Genomic DNA, 17541 nt, shown 5'->3' on the forward strand with positions numbered 1-17541 from the left:
ATGATGCCATCTGGCCTAGGCAAGCAGTAAAAAGGAAGCGTGTGGTCTTCAAGTGTCCACTGCAGACCCTCTGGCCATGTTCTACCAATGTTTTCTTTTCTGTCAACAACTTGAGACCCAGTGCCATGGGAAAGCTGGGTTCAAAGGGTCCCAGGTCCTCGTGGTCCTCCTGTGACTCCAGTGTTCCCTTGTCTGTTTCAGAAACTGTCTGGGAGGAAGATAAACCCGATGCTGCGGATGTTTGGGCAGTCCATATCAGGGGGCGTTGACATGGATGGGAATGGTTACCCCGGTAAGCTGTTTTTCTCAGAGCATGCCGGATAACGAAGATAGGCATGTGAGATAAGATAGTTTTTTGGGTTTTTTTTGGTTTGGTTAACGGTTGTTATTCACACAGCAGAATGGGGACTTTTGCCTGTGGCCGACTTCTAAAGGGTTCAGCTCAGATAAGAAACTCCTTTATACAAAGTTGCTAGGAAAACCCAAACTCTTGGCAGAAAACCTGTCTTCAAATCACTAAGAAAATTATCCACCAAATACAGATTGCAATAAATTATATATAGCAATAAAATAATATTTGCTTAAATAATTAATGAAATCTGGTAATATATGCTAGAAACTACAGAAAAATATACACAAACAAGATGAAATTAATTTTGATGAAGTATAATCCAATATAGTAAACATTTTATCATTTTGCTGTATAACTAATATAAAAGTTATTAATGAGTTAATTTTTAATATTTAGGTCTTCAAAATCTGCTTTGTATTTTACACATCCGTTTCCAGGCCTCAATAGCCAGATGTGCTTGGCTGCCACTTAGGACAATGTGGCTGTAATTCTTATAAGTCATTATACAGCCAGACAGCAGCAGTAGGAAGACTCCCTGACCACAAGGCTGGGCCTCTGTCACTGTGGCGCCATGCCAAAGGGCAGCTGGGGATGGTTTCTACAAGGTTCTGAGGCTGTGACTTCTTGTTTTCAGATGTCACCATCGGAGCCTTCCTGTCCGACAGTGTGGTCCTCCTCAGGTGAGATGCCTGGCTCTTGCTCCTGGGGTCACGTTTTTCATGAGTGACAAATGGAATTTTGTGGAGGAGGCATGGGGTGGGATCCCACCGTTTGGCTCTTTCCTTTGGCCTGGTTCTTCAGGTTGAAGGTACTGTGGGCACAGATAAACTCTGCCTTTTTTTCTCAGTCATATTACTCTGTTCCACAGAGTTCCAGAGTCTGGGTCTTGACTAGCTTATAGGGAGCTAAGAGTTTTCTGGGGTATCTTGACAGGATTTGGGCTAACCCAACCCTAAGCCAAGGGCTGCTTGTCTTTGGTCATGACCATCCCCTTCTGCTGACATGCTGTCTAAACATTGCTGTTTCCTATAGGCGCCAGGCATTCAGAGGGCTGGGAAACCCTGTCCAGCCTGGTTTTTTTTTTTTATCTTTATAACCAGTATCTTCACTGCTGTTAGTCCTCAACTCCAGGGACCAGGAGCTTCCTGTCCCATCACCGGTGGTAACAGAGGTGAGGGACGTGCACTGAGACCCAGTGCTTGCTGAAGCCTGTGCAGCGCAATCTCCACCCGTGCCCCATCTTCAAGTATTTCTGTCTGTGTGAGTCAGAGGAAGCAGGATTGCTCTCTGGAGTGGGAGCCAACAGTTTTGTTAATAACTCCATGGCAGAAAGTTCTAAAATAAACTGCTATGGGCTTACAGCTGGAAGGGATCCTAGAGACCATGTAGTCCTACACCACAGGACCTTCACATTTAGCCTTCTCCGAGCGTCCCCAGAGGGGCACAGTCTCTTCCTGAATGAGGTCCCCCACAGGAAGGGGCTTAGTGACTCAGAGAGAACCAGCTGGCCACTAGATAGTTCTAAACTTTGTGTTGACAAAGTGGCAGAATAACCTTCAAGTTAGTTGTGACCTAGAGGGCAGGAGGCCTGAGTTCAAGCCCTGCCTCTGCCCTTCTAGGTGAGTTTCCAGGGCAAGCTCCTTGACACCCCCCCCACATACACATATGCCCCACCGTATTCTAGGATTTTCCTCTGTGAAAGACAACATCAGGGTTGATAACACGTAAATATGAGACAGTCTGTAAGGATGAGCAGGCCTTATGCCGACCTGGTTAAATTTGACTTCCTGGAATTCTGCCTCCTGCTCCTGTATCATTTACCCAGAAGCCCTGCAGTATCTGAAGACAACAATGTGTGCCCAGACACTAATGTTAAATCTCCCTTGCTCCTGAATTACACCGCATGTGATTGGTTTCCACTCTTTTCCCTTTCCTCTGGGTGTCAGCTTTCTCTGGGGTGGGGCTTCGATGAAGGTCTGTGACATGGGAAGCCACAGTGACACCATGTATCATGATGATTCCAGAGCTCGTTGTGGGTCCCTCTTAGATGAAATGTGTCCCCTGGCTTCTTACAGTGGCAGTAGGTTGTCTGTTTGTCTTTCATACAATGTATTCAAATCAGCTTCTCCTTCTCGTCTCCTTCCAGATCCTTCCCCTTCCATCAAACCATCCAAGAACCCCATGCTTTCTTCCTCGCCCTTTTTTCTTTAGAAAACCAACAGGGAAATTAAAACAAAACAAAACAATAACAAACCACACACACACACACACACACACACAAAAAACCACAAAAACACAAAACTGGAAACCATAATAGATAAGCAAAAAGATTTAAAAAATCAAGCTCAAACAAAGCACTCTGAGACAAAAGATAATCTCTGAAAATGCCTTTGAGTGTGTTTTGTGTTGGCCATCTGCTGCTGGGCGTGGGACCTGCCCTTAAGTGTGGCTTATATATGTAGGGAGACTCCATTGGAGAAAATTAACATTTCCTTTCCAAGCAGTTGTTGATTGCAGATACTTTCTGAATCAGGGGTGAGAGATCCTGTGCACGTCCTCTCTCGGTGCTGGGACCCAGTCTGTCTTCCCCCATGAGCCACAAACCCAAAGGAGCTTTTCCTTGTCTCTTTCCTCCCTGGGTGTAAATGTTAAGTGAGGGGCCTTCCCTGCTGATGGGGACCCCAGACTCCAGCATGGAGTGGACGATCGAATCTGATGAGGTGCAATGCCAGGGAGAAAGCACCTGGGTGAGGCAGCGAGAAGCCCCCACATCTGCACAGACACTTGAAGAACTATGAGCCCCATGAACTGCAGAGGCGCCTGGTGATGGTGCCATCACAGGAGTCCATGCCTTCATTCTCTCTGTTTATATATGTTGTCCTGATGAGATGCAACTGTGTATGTATGAGATGCTAGAGATTGCACGGAGAACAGGACAGACCTGGTGCCTGGTCTTTGATTCTACCCAGGGTGTCATAGACAGTAGACAATGACACAGCCAGTGTTTGATGAACACCTCCCACACACCAAGCACTATACGGATATTCTATGCACATTCCTGTGCTCAGCCACCATGGGTCGTGCACCCAGAGGGATGCTTCATTGGGTGATTTCTTCACGGCTGAGAATGATAGTGTGTACTCATCTAAGCTAGGGCACCCACGACATCACTAGTGGTGCCGTCTATGGACTGCCGTCATACATGTGGTCTGTCTTCACCATTCATGCAGTGCAGTGCAGGACTATATTCACTGTGTGTTTTCTTTCTTTCTTGGATTAGAATTTGTATACAGTACAATGCCCCAGTTCAAACACATGACTCAATGAATTTTGGCTGGTGCACATACCCGTGCAAAATATACCACTGTCAAGACAAAGTTCATTCCTGTCACCCTGAAAGCCTTCTTTCTTTCTTTTTTTATTTTTGTTTTTGTTTTTGTTTTTTGTTTTTCCGAGACAGGGTTTTTTTGTGTGTGGCTTTGGAGGCTGTCCTGGAACTCACTCTGAGACCAGGCTGGCTTCGAACTCACAGAGATCCACCTGCCTCTGCCTCCCGAGTGCTGGGATTAAAGGTGTGCGCCACCAACGCCCGACTCCTGCAAGCTTTCTGAGCTGTTAAAAATTACTTGTTATTGTGTTGGGGAGGTACATATTAAGACAACACTGTGGGAGGGATTCTGTCTCTCTACCTTTATGTGTGTTCTGAGGGTCAAGTTCAAGTCCCCAGGCTCTCATGACAAAGACTCTGTCCACAGCCATCTCACCAGCCCCTCTTATGTTCTAAGGCTTCTTCCTCTCAGTATGCATCTACTGTTGTTATTTCTGTCGCGGTAGGTCATTTTTGCCTATTCCAGGATCCCGTAAGAGTGGAATCACACCATATCTGTTCCTACTCCTGAGTTCTTCCTCTCATCTCGATGTTTCTGAGATCTACCCGTGCTTTGTATTCACACTGTGGACTGATTTCTTGTCCTCTAAACAACTCCGTGACATGTGTATTGCCATTATCCTCCTTATGGGTGAAGAACTAGGAGTTTTGTGGTGGTGAACGTGGTTGCCAGCTTGACACACCTGGCAAGACAGAGGCACAATGGAAGAATTGCTTCCATCAGATTGGCCTGTGGGCATGCCTGTGAGATCTTCTTGATTGCCAGTGATGCAGAATGGCCTAGCCCGCTGTGGGTGGTGCCATCCCTAGGCAGGTGGGCCTGGCTGTATAGGAAAGCCAGCTGAGCAAGCCAGAGGGAGCAAACGGGTAAGCACTGAGCCTCCATGGTTTCAGCTTCAAGCTCCTGCTTTGGCTTTCCTTGATAATGGACCATAAGCTGTGAGTTGAAATAGACCCCTTCCTCCTCATGTTGCTTTTGGTCATGGTGTTTATCACAGCAACAGGAAAGCCAATTAGGACAGGCTTTTAAAAAAATTCCAGATGGTGTAAGTGCCAATAGCACAACAAAGCAGGATGACAGGGTCAGGGGCAATGGTGGTGTCACATGCAGCAGAAAGGAGCAGGTGTGCATGCCCTGGCTGAGGTGACACCAAGGTCAGCGGTTGCGTTGGCTGATGCAGCCTTAGGGTAGTGTTGTGCAGCAGCCACATGGCTGCAGGTGGGGAGGGGAGAGGAGGAGACTGGAGACTGGCTCTCAGCTGCCTTTCCTGAAGCTGGGGCTGCAGAGGAACACGTGGACTCACAGGTGCTTCAGGCGCAGGGTTTGAGGGGAGTTAGCTAGATCTTGAGTTTCTTTTGATTTGGGGTGAGCCGAACAGAGGAATGTGTATGCCCGCATACAGCTGTTGTGTGAGCTGTAGTTAAAGGTGCTGAGAGAGACACCTGGGGTTTGGGGAGCTTTGGGCTAAGCTAAAAGAGAACCTGACTGGGCATCTCCATCTGTGTGAACACAGATGAACTCAGACAGAGGAAGGCCCCGGGCTGGTTTGTAACTAGCCTTCACCTGTCCCTGCTCTGCCAGGAGAACTAGAATGCCGTCATGGGAAAACTGTACACCATCCCCTTCTGTTATTTCCCTGGAAGTGCAATGTGGAGATCTGATCTCGGCCATTGAAAAGCACTCCAGTTACTCGCTTCTTTGAAGTCTTAAAAACACTTCTGGTTCTGTCCTCCTGTGCCCCCTTGCCGCTGTTATCTAGAGGCTGGTGGGTGGCGGGTGGGCCCCACCCTAGGAGTGGGAGCAGGCCCCAGCTCTGCCCTCAGGAAGTTTGCTCAGCAGGGCAGGTCCCCTGTTCTGGTGATAGGAGCCTAGAGCTGTGCCACTGAGAGGTAGAGGAAGTGACCAGAGAGGCTTACGAAAGAGTGCTTTCCCCATCCAAAAACAATACTTGGGTGGAAATAAAACAAAAAACAAAAACGCCGAGGGAACTGTTGTAACAGGCCCTGGAAGGTGATGGGCCCAGAAGGGCCTCTGCTGGCCCTTTCAAAGGGTTCCGCTTCCCAAGAGCTTTGCAAGATTTTCGGAGTTAGTTCTGTGTTCCTGTCTCCTGCTCTCCTCACCCAGCTCAGCTGAGCTTTCTGGGAGGAGACCATGCCTTCTCTCTGGTGGGCTGATAAGGGGATGAACTGGGCTTTCATCTTCTTTTCCATAGCGGGGCAGGTCAGGGGTTGCCAGGGTGTTATTGTAGACAGGAGCCTAGCTCTCTCTGAAGCTGCGGAACCTTTAATGCTGCCGCCCCCACCCTAGTGATGGGCTTTTGTGGGTCAGGGTTACAAAGACACAGTAGCTGTCTTCCTTAGTAAGGCAGTCGGCAGGGTTAAGGAACAGAGCTGAGACCACGCTGGTGGGGGTGGGTGGGAGGTGTTTCTACTTTTATTGGTATAAAAGCCTGGGGTGGGGGTGACTAAGAAGTAAAGAAAGGAAAACTTAATGTTTACTCAGTTTGGGGACACAGTCCATCATGGGGGGAGGGGGGCTCATGGTGACAAGAGCATGAGGCGGAAGGTCACGTGCCATCTGTATTCAGGAAGCAGAGACATGAACACTGGTGCTCAGCTCCCTTTATCCTTTGTATCGGAGACCCCCAGTCTATGGGACGGTAATTTCCCCATCCGGGGTGGGTCTTCCCGCCTCTCTTAACCTAATCTAGAAACCCTCTCACACATGTTCATGACATTTCCAGACCCTGTCAAGTTGACAAAAGTTAACCATGGTGTCATTCTAAGTGTTTCTAAGTTGTTCTAGCATTTTCTAAGGATGAAGCCCGAAGAAAATCCACAGACCAGGACTTTGGTTTCTTTCAGGCAGTGTTGTTGTCTGTCTTCCTTTTGCCCCAGAGCCAGATTTTCTCAGAGTTCCCCTGGTCAATGTCCGGTCACAGCTGCCCTTCTGTGGGCCTTTCTGTCCCTGCAATGGCAGCAGCAGTGGGGTCCCCATGCCATCTGTCTCCTCACTGCGCTATGCACCAGGTTTTTATTTAATGTTCTCTCGTCTTGGGGTTCTTTGGTCACATGTTCCCATCATCCTGTCACCCTGGTGCACTTTGACTGAGCCTCAGACATATGCCCCTCAATCTTGAGTCACTCCACAAGCGTGAAGGCCAGGGACCCTGAGGGGGAAGGGTCTCTGTGAGGTCAGGGCAGGGGTGGGAGTGCTGGGAGGTCAGGCCACAGCTCAGGTGCCTGCTCCCTGGGCAGATGGGTAGGGTGGGAAAGGCAGGCCTGCTTCCTTCTCAGCTTTTCTCTCCTTGCCCCAGGGGAGTCCAGGGATGCTGTCCACCCATCAGGCACTGGGGAGTGGTCATGTCAGGAGAGGGCTGTGTTTATTGGATTTCGCTTTGTCCGAAGGCTAGCCAGATTAATTCCTTGAAGTGTTTTGCTGGGACCAACTGGGATTCCACCAATCAATTCTTTTTAGACCATATTCAATGACTTGATAGACATAAGTGAAAGAGGATATTTGACCAACTTATGCTGACAATGACAGGGGAACTGCTCAGTATGTATCTAGTGGTCTCTCTGTCTTTCTGTCTCTCTCAGTCTCTCTGTCTCTGTCTCTCTTTCCCTTTCTCCTCCTCTCCTTCTTTTGGCATTTTAAAGCAAGCTCTCACTCTGTGACCCAGGCTGGCCTAGAACTCTGGGAAATCCTTCTGATGCAGTTGCCCAGATTCTGGGATTACAGGAGTGAGCTGTCACATTCGGCTCTGCTTCTACTCCTGAGCCATGCCTTATGCTGCAGAGACTCTTCTCAGTGCAGTCTCGCCTCCCCAGTGAAATGGAAATCGGAACTTCTTGGGTGAAATTTTAAATAATCACCCAGCATCTGGTGGTTGATTTACGGCTTTAGCCAGCTGTGTTTCATTAACAGTTAACTCGCCTTTGTTACCGGGAAGCAAACCATTAGTATCTTAGGGAATGTGCTACTTTTAAAACCAGAAAAAAAATACTTACAGAGCACACTAGCCCTTCTCTCTTGGGGCATTTCATTCTTTAATTAAACGTTGGCTGAAGTCCCAGGATCTATTTTGCCTGTATAGTTCTTGTTTGGTTCTGAGAGCTGCTACTTAACACAGGTTCCCTCCTCTCTCCTTGTCATGCAGGACCAGACCAGTCATCACTGTGGATGTCTCCATCTTTCTCCCAGGCTCCATCAACATCACAGCACCTCAGTGTCATGACGGACAGCAGCCTGTGAACTGCCTAAATGTCACCGTGTGTTTCCGGTTCCACGGGAAGCATGTACCAGAAGAAATCGGTAATGAGTCACAGTGTCAGGGCTCGGGGTACCTGTCTTAGCTGGTGCAAGGTCACAAGATGGGGGTGCTCAGGTTCCCTCTCATTTTGCATACTGTGGGCTTTGCAGGCAGGGGTGCAGTGGACTGAACACTCTCTTTCTCTGAGACTGCTCTTCCCTGATCATTTACATATTTCAAATCTCACACACCCTCCAGCTCCAGGACAAATGACATTGAACCTCAAGCCTCCTTCCTCCCAAATGTATGAGGACAAGACTGGGACTCACTGGGTGGGGCAGAGTGTGGCTGGTGAGATGGAGTGCCTGAGCCTTGTCCATATGGAACACTTCATGCAATTAAAGCAATAAGAATCCGGAGGCTACCCCACCCCACCCTATAAGCTTTCAGCATCAACTGGGTTGCCCCACACAACAGCTGATATCGGATCAGGATGTGAAGGTTTCCAAAGCTTAGGTGTTTAAGAGCATGGCCTTACTCTGGTATCTCAGAGTTTGGAAAACGCAGCTCATACTCGGTTCTCATTCTTATACAGTCCAGAGATGGTGCTTTCCACTTGGAACTGGGCCCTCCCAAATCAACTGTCAATCAAGAACACAATTAGGCAATCTGACCTGGGCCATGCCTCAATTAGAACTCCCTCTGCTGATTCTAGGTTGTGTCAAGTTGAGAGCTGTAGCTAACTAAGACGATGTCCCTGTGAGTTTTGCATGCATTTTAAGTGTGAAAAGCATCTCTCTAGAGTTCACACGTATGCATATCCTCCCAAACCTGCAAAAACATACTGTTGTCTGTAGTACACTGAACTGGACTTTAAATGTTCTATCTTGTCCAACAACATGCCAACCCCCTGCTATCTCATTGGCAAATTATCCTGATCAACTGTATTGAACAAACTCTACAATCAAACCTTGTACTTATTTATAAAGATTTTTGTCTTTTAAAGAAAGCTTAGAAATTGCCACATTGAACATAGCCATATGATAAACTCAGGAGGGAAGATTCATGCAATTTTTATATATGGTGCAAGGAGAAAAGTAATATTCTTTAAGTTCACACAGCTGTTGGGCCTGGGTGCTTAGTCTGATATGACTATAGTTGCATTTTTCAACCACTGTTTTTCCTATTATCTTTATTGTTGGAGTCATCAGAGACTGATACAAAAAAAAAAAAGTTTTCTGGTCCTCCTGGAAGTATACACCAGCTCATGATGGCTGGAGTCAGTTAACAAACATTTCATAGGATGCTGTAAGTAATTATTATTTTGGAGCTGGGGATCAAACCCTGGCTCTCCTGCCTGATACATACATGCCCACCACATGCCCCCCAAACCCTGGATGTTAGCTCTGATGCACATAAAAATATTTTTGAACTCTAAAATGAGCAAGCAACAGTTTGTGCTGGTACTCATTTGCTAGCCGGTCATTGTGCTCACTATGCACGAGACACAGTTCTGCACTAGAGCCCTGCTCTGGTTTTCACTGACATGCTTTCATATTCTTGATCCGTGTTCTCCTGAACATGAAGGTAACATGGTATTATGGGAACATAGGAGACACCGCCATGTGAGGTTAAGCAGACGTGGTCCCATGGCCTAAGACTCCTGGGCTCAGTGAGGGATGGCATGGGAACACCACAATTTCTCAGCCCTTTCTGGGGTCAAGCAGCAGCTTTTCACAGGCCGCTAGGAGGACCGTGGCCCGTGAAGGAGTAAAATGTTATGGAGAAGGCAGGCAGTGTAGAGTCACCTGGTTAGTGGCCAGTGGTGGGTGGTTTAGCCCCTATGCATCCTCCAGTTCAGGTCACTTTCTTAGCCTCTGTCACGTGGTTCATTGAAGTCAAATGTCCCTTTATACTCCAAAGCTCTTTAGAGATCTTTACCACTTAACACTCAGGTTGGGGCTCAGGTTATAGCTGACTCACAGAAAAAGTGTGGGGCCCAGAGTTCAATCCCACCAGCACTTATGTGTGCATATGTGGAAGAATTAAGAATTAGGTGTAAACGAGAGAGTGCTGATATGGACAGGACGGTAATGAAGAGCACCCTCGTTTGTCTGTCATAAGTTGCTGTCCTTCAAGAATGACAGCCGTTGTCTGCTCTAAACACTGTAGCCACTCACAAGGTTGGTGACTGTTCCCTCGTAGAGGGCAGAGGGGAATGTCATTGGAGTCACCTGAGATTCCAGCCACTCGCCCCCACGCCCCCCAGCCATGTGTATGTGGTGCTGCCCCAACTGCACACAGCCTCTGGTCTTGGTGCTTGCTAGAGTATGTAGGTTCTGGAAGGTTAACCAGGAGGAGAGGTTTCTACTTATGAGCTATGGGGGAGTTGTCGTCTATGCTGGAGTGAGGCTTTCCTGTAGTGAGGCTGCGTTGGGGTCGCCCACACTCCTCCAAGAGCCCTTCATCCACGCTCTGTTCATTAGCCCAAATCCCTCTGGCTCCCCAGGTTGGACTTTGGTGGATCACAGCTTGTTTTAGACTTTGCTTGGTCCTTGGAGCACTCCAGGGAGGGCCAGACACTTGCTTACTCTCTGTAGGGAAGGAGTCCCTGAAGTACCTTTCCGTTCTTTTCCTGTCATTTTCACCAAAGTGAAGCACACCTCAGCCTGCAGTGAGGGCAGAAATGCAGTGGTCCACCAGAGGACACCATCCTCAGGGAGGATGAGAAAAAGGTAGCCTGCTGGAGGTGCGTAGGCCTGGGCCAGTGGTGGCTATCCTTCGAGGTCTGGACAGGAGACTCCTGACTCCACAGAGCTAGGAGGACCAGGTCTCTAGGCTTCAGGTAGAGGAAGGTTGAGGATATCTCAAGAGCATAGGCTCCTCTGCCCAGGGTCGTCTCCTAGGCTCCTCTGCCCAGGATCGTCTCCTAGGCTCCTCTGCCCAGGATCGTCTCCTAGGCTCCTCTGCCCAGGGTCGTCTCCTAGGCTCCTCTGCCCAGGGTCGTCTCCTAGGCTCCTCTGCCCAGGGTCGTCTCCTAGGCTCCTCTGCTCAGGGTCATCTCCTAGGCCTCTACATTAGGAAGGCAGAGCTGGGGCTCTGTATTACTTCCCCACTCTACTCCCATTTCAGAGGTGGAACCCTCACCTTTCAGCTTTTGTCTATAGGGCTGCCTGGTAACGCCTGTCTGGAAAGGTCTTCTGCACACTCAAAGTCTTTGGATCCTAGGCTGTTTGCCAACAGATGACTGCATCTGGGCGATCCCACCTGGGAACGTGGATTACAACCAGGGCCAGTTTATTATGGGGCTCCTACCTGGTGGGTCTTGAGCCACGTGAGCTCTTTGGAGGACCTCTTTGGGAGCCAGAGCAGCTGTGACTTGTCCCTTGGGCTGCTGCTGCTTGCCCTTGGAACCTAGTGGAGTCCGTCATATATATCAGCTGTCTCTTCAACCCTGCTTTAGCAATGGGAAATTTCAGCTCTCATTTGGTCCCAGGAGCATGAGGGTCAGCCTCTCAGCCTCTAGAGGGGCAGTTACGACTTCTGGGAATGCTATGGGAAGCAGGTTTCCATAGTAGTTGATTTTGCCTTGGTCCCTGCAATAGGCAAGATCCAGTCAGGAAACAGATTACCACACCTTACATTTGAACAGGATTTGACTCTTTTTTTGTTTTTGTTTTGTTTTGAGACAGGGTTTCTATGTGTATCTTTGTAGACCAGGCTGGTCTAGAACTCACAGAGATCTGCCTGCCTCTGCCTCCCGAGTGCTGGGATTAAAGGCGTGCGCCACCACCGCCCGGCTAGGATTTGACTCTTGGAAGTGACTGAGCAGAGCAGGGAGGATGCGGTAGTAACTGCAGGAGACAGCTACCATGGTTGGGACTGTGCCAGTAGCTGGACAGCCCTTGGATCAGCTGCATGGTATCACTTGGGATCTTGTTAGCCATGCATATTCAAACTGAATGAGAAGTGTGAGGGTGGAACCCAGCAACCTGTGTTTTACCAAGCTTCTGGGTGGCCAGTCGAGGTTACAGTTTGTTAATTCCTTCCTTGGAGTTCTCTGAACCTGTAAGTTTGAAGAAGGGACTTGTGCCTCTGGGACCCAAATCTTTACATAGAGAGGGTGCTGCTCACCTCTGTGAGAAAGTCCAGTGAAGGCTTTGACTCATGGAGGAGAAACCAGGGAGTAGAATTATGGCTGTTGGGGCCAGCTGCCATGAAAAATTGTTGTCGATTAAGTGGAGACATAAGGCAGGGAGGGGCAAGGCTCTCTCCTCCTCCAGCCTTGTGGGCTCCCCCTGTCCCCTTTCCCTATTGGCAGAACCTACCTACTGGTTGCTGGCAAAACAAGTCTGTGGGATCCCAGCCCTAGAGCCGAGAAAGGTGGGCTTGGAACTGAGAACCAAGGACCACATAACTGGCATAGAAGCGTCCTGGTTCATGGGGCATCTGAAATGTTAAGGCCACATTCCTGCTGCAGAGAGCATTGGCTCTCAGAGGACACGCTCCGTGCTTCCTCTGGTCTCTGGAGAGGCACGGAGGTGAGAAAATTAGCCTCATCTATGTTATTTTGGGGCTCTTGGATCAGCAGAGAGTGATGGAGTTCTGCCAGACCCTGTCTCAGCCCTTGGGCACAGAGCACGGACTCACGTTCTAGTGGGAGGGGTCTCCTCACTTGCCCTTCTAGACACGCACGGAGTGGCATGCAGGCTGACTTCCCACTCTGGCAGCAGGCAGCCCAAGAGCAGGGTTATCGCACATTTCACTAAGCAGTTTCAAACAAGAGTTCGGCTCGGTCCAGAGTGTTCTCAGACACTTCATCCTTGACTCAGGGACTGGCTGTGGCTTCTCAAGCCTCCTGACAGCCACAAAAAAGGACCAAGTGCTGTAACCAAGACTACTATGCCCTTTACCCATAGGCTGTGTCTACCTTCTTGGTAGCCATAGGCTTGCTTGTCTAGAGCCTGAAAATTGCATTTCTGGACTTTTGCCATAGCATCAAATGAAAACCAGGAAGGGCTGTGCCCCGTGGAGTTGCATTTCCCACTCTGCTTGCTCAGGAATTGAAGCCAGGGTCTCATTCATGCTAGGAAAGCACTTGACCACTGAGCTATGTCCCCAGCCCACGCTTTGCACTCTGATCCTCCACCCTCAAGTTCCCTGGGCTTAGAGAGAGCCTGGCAACTCTTTCCAGGAGCAGAGGTCTCAGCACTGCCCACAACACACGCTGCATCCCAGGCCCAGAGGGATGGCCCCCAGGTCATTCATAGGAGTAACAGAAATACAGTTGGAAATGAATACCTTGTACCCAACCCTCCCTTTTTTTTTTCTGAAGTTAGAGGTGGTATGTCTACTCCTTAGGAAGAGCTTTTGCATGAAGATAACAGTCGCAAAGCTTCCGGTCCCCAGAAGTGCAAGGATGAGACAAGGGAGAGCCTTGTCAGGGAAGGAATGGTTACCTAAGAAAGCAACTACTGCCAAGTAAATAATTGTATTCCTTGGAGGAAGACAAGCTAGTAAAGTGGAAATATCCCTTTCCCCCTCCCCTGGGAAGCCGGAGTAACGCTGGAAGGAGACGGTAGACGGTCACAGCTGAATCCTTGTTCTAGCGGGACGATTCGGTGTTGGCTGGGATAGACCAGAGCCCCAGTTGATGCAAGACAGCTGGCGCTCTCCCGGCCCCAGCCCATGTGGGGGGCCCTTGGGAACCAGCTTGGGGGGCAGGGAAGAGAAGCAGGCGAAAGCATGACTGGGGCTGATCAGCTTTTCCATCCACATGACGTCATTCGACATGGCATAGACACAAACTACCAGGAGGGAGAACCTGATGTGTCATGTGCTGTGGGAACTGGCTCTAATCGGAACCAGCATCCTCTCCTGGGCCAGGCTTTGAGAGCTGGCTTGCATTAAGGGGTTGCTGCAGAGGCCAGGCTGCAGGCCTGAGGCACCGCCCCCACCCCGAGCAAGCTGATTGGCTGCATCCCAACAAGCTTGGGGCGCTTGAGTGGGAACTATTTAAAGCTAGCATTGGAGCTCAGGGGCTTCAGAGGAGACTGTTTGGTCTAACCTCTGGCAGCTTCCAGACTCTCTGCATTCAAGCGGGGTTTCTTCACGGTGAATCTTGCTTGCACCTGGAAGTGAGGGTCTGATATAGCATGGACTTCTGTGTGTTTATGATGTCAAACTGAATTTCATAACAAGCACGATGGAGGCAGTTCTAGAGAGGAAATGCTTGCAAAGCGATTACTCTTGGCAATTGGATGATGGGTCTGTCTGGGAATCAGACACTCGAACACTGGAGAAATCTGCTAGGGTAACAGGTTGGCATCCACATGCTCCACCTGGATCAGAGCAGTGGCCTCGTTCTCAGCTCTGTTGTTTGAACTGCAGCTTCCGCCCCTCCCTGGAGGATCTTAGCTGGTGACTGCTCTGAGCAGAAGGGGTTGCTTTGCTTGCAAAGTACTCAGCGCAGCTCTGGACATGCACAGCTCTGGGCACGCACAGAAGGCTGAAATCACCCCCTTTTCCAACTTGCCCTGTTTGAGATCTCCCCCAACCCAAATACATTCCTAAGTTAAGGGTCTCAGGGCACACCTCAGCGTAGGGATAAGCCCCGTGGTACCAGCTTCTCCAGAGAGACTGAAAGGCGGGGAGTTTGGAATGGGGAGAACAGGAGAGAGGGGGGACGCGAGGTTAGTGGGGGGGTTTTAAGGGACTGGCTCATGAGGCTATGGGGCTGGCAAGCCTGAATTCTGGATTTGGCTAGAGACACAGAACTGAGATGAAGCTGCAGTTTAGGTCTGTGGGTAGGCTAGACACCAGACTCCTTACTGGGAAATGGAGAGATAGTATTCATATGAATATATATATATAATTATATAATTATAATATAATATATTATATATATAATTTTATCCTCAAGACCTTCAACTAATGCAGCCCACCCACATTATAGAGTTGAATTTGCTTCATCCAAAGTCTACTGTTAATCTCATTTTTTAGAAGACCTTCACAGTGTGTAGTTTAGTGCTTGACTAAATATCTGGGTACCGTGGTCCAAGCAAGTTGCACATAAGTTAACCATTCTGGCAAACCAAACAGAAGGTGTATGGCTAATCACGTTACCACTGTGGGTCCATCAAACTCAGTCTTGCCGGGGAACCTGGGAACTCAGTGTAGGACACACCTCAGTGTGGGGTCCCCTAAGTGTAAGGAAACTGTGTCCTGTCTGCAGTGCCACTCAGAGGCCTGAGTCCTGCCATGAACCGGAGAAAGCCCTCAGTGGAGGCAGACAGATTTGAGAGAGGCCACGAGGACGTGAGTTGGGGTTGATACCATCCACCTTGTCTTCCCGTGTTCACTCTGGTTCTCATGGACCTCAGCTGGCTGGATCACTGGGGTCTGAGGTCCCTTCCGTTTCCCTTCTCCTGAGGGACAAAGACCACCCTCACTTGTCACCTGGAAGGATGCTTCTACCAGGGGCTGTTGAGACTCTGCAGCTGCCATCCCCACCTTGCTTTACCCTGCCATGCATCTGACTTGTCTTCGGCTATGGGCAACTGCAGACTAATCTTGCTAAAGGGCATTTTGGAACTCACTTCACTTGAACAGAACCACTTGTACCGTTGGGTTGTTACTGCTTGGAGTAAAAAGGTTGGCTCAGGGTTCAGCTCTAGACCTTTGTCTGTGCTTGGTTCTGCCATTTCTGCATTCAAAGAGTAAGAGATTTCAGTACGGTGAGGTAGCTTGATTGTAACTAGCCCCCATAAGCTCACAGGGAGTGGTACTATTAGCAGGTGTCGCTTTGTTGGAGTGGGTGTGGTCTTTTTGGAGAAAGCATATCACTGTGGGGGTGGGCTTTAGGTCTCATATATGCCCAAGCCGTGTCCAGTGCCTCAGTCTACTTCCTGTTGCCTTCTGATCAAGATATAGCCAGCACCATCTCTGCCTGCAAGCCACCATGGTGACAGTGGACTGAACCTCTGAAACTGTAAACCACCACCTCAGTTAAATGTTTTCCTTTATAAGAGGTGCTGTGGTCATGGTGTCTCTTCACAGCAGTAGAAACCCTAACTAAGACAGAAGTTGGTACCAGGAGTAGGGTATTGCTTCGATAGGACTTGACCATGCTTTTGTTCCAAGGAATTTGGACTTTGGGACTGTGGATTAGAAAAGCAGTTGAATGATTTAAGTGCTGTTTAATGGGCCATCCTAGTGGATCATGGAAGACAGTGGTGATGGGGCACGTCCTTCTGTACATACGCTTCTCTTATTGGTTGACGGATAAAACACTGTTTGGCCAATAGAGGCAGGAGGATAGGTGGGACTAGGAGACGAGGAGAATTCTGGGAAAGGTAGGCAGAGGGAGATGGGAAAGAGACACCATGTAGCCGAGGAATGACCCTTCTCTGGTGAGATAAGACCACCTGCAAATACATAGATTGATAGAAATGGGTTAATAATTAAGACAAAGCTAGCCAGTAAGAAGCCCTAGGAATCGGCCAACAGTTTAATAATCAATATAAGTCTTTGTGTTTTTATTTGAGGCTAAAGGGCTACTGGACATGGTGAGACAAGAAACCTTCCAGCAACACAGTGGTACAGATTAGATCTGGAGAGCTCTGGATTCTGCTGTATGGTTGATGGTTCTTGGTCTGGAGCAAGTATTTTTCCCCTTTGGAGCCTCAGATCCCTTTATCCTAAAAATGGAGGTTTTGCATAAGTTGACCTATAGGATTTCTTCAAGACCTTGGCAGTCTAGACGCACACTCCACTTGTGATGCTTGCTTGTACCCCGTGTTCTGTCTGCTGAAGTACTTCTCCAGGAGTAGAACTATCTCCTGGGATGATCCATGTCCTGTCTTGGTGACTAGCTTTGCCTCAGAAGTCAGCTGCTTGTCAAAATAAGCAAGTTAAAGCATCATAGCCTCCACTGGCTAAGAATCTGTCATCTGGGCATGATGGGAGCCATGATATGGCAGGGACCCAGGGAAGCCATTAGATACAGCAAAAATATGCCACAGATGACTTGTCAGGTCACCTTTTTCCTTCTCTGTTCAGACTTCCCTTGGTGGCCGGTCCCTTTGATGTTATTTAAGGACAGGGCTATTCCTGTGAGTTGGCTTCACCATGCTTAAACAGTGGCAAGACACTGGCTTCAACGAATGCCCCAAGCTTCTGACAGACAGTTGTGTGGAGATGGCCTAGGATGGCTCACCTGCCTCCCACTGGTCAGCCATCTCATCTGGTCATTTTAGGGACATAGGTTATTATTTCTCCTGGAACTAAATAAATGGCTCAGTGGTTGAGCTCTCTCTAAAGAAGCCAAGTTCGGCTCACAGCACCCAAGTTGCCTGTACCTCCAGTTCCAGGGGATCCACCACTTCCTTCTAGCCTCCTTGGGCACCTGCTCCCATATAGCATTATAGCATACAATTCACTCACTCACACACACACACACACACACACACACACACACACACACACACACACACACACACGCACACACACACTAAAAGTGAAATCTTTAAAAAGACACAATAATCTCA

The 17541-nt window shown here is 48.9% G+C and overlaps 1 protein-coding gene across 1 annotated transcript in view; it reads left to right on the forward strand.

Moving 5' to 3' along the window:
• Itga9 (integrin subunit alpha 9) overlaps positions 1 to 17541 on the forward strand; it is a 295174-nt gene that overhangs the window by 70322 nt on the left and 207311 nt on the right. The window contains exons 12-14 of the mRNA XM_027415345.2: positions 202 to 292; positions 987 to 1032; positions 7901 to 8055. Coding sequence (XP_027271146.1) covers positions 202 to 292; positions 987 to 1032; positions 7901 to 8055 — 292 coding nt within the window. The remainder of the gene's footprint in view (positions 1 to 201; positions 293 to 986; positions 1033 to 7900; positions 8056 to 17541) is intronic.

Source organism: Cricetulus griseus, chromosome 4 (assembly GCF_003668045.3).
Source record: "Cricetulus griseus strain 17A/GY chromosome 4, alternate assembly CriGri-PICRH-1.0, whole genome shotgun sequence".
In the NCBI taxonomy this organism is placed as follows: domain Eukaryota; kingdom Metazoa; phylum Chordata; class Mammalia; order Rodentia; family Cricetidae; genus Cricetulus; species Cricetulus griseus.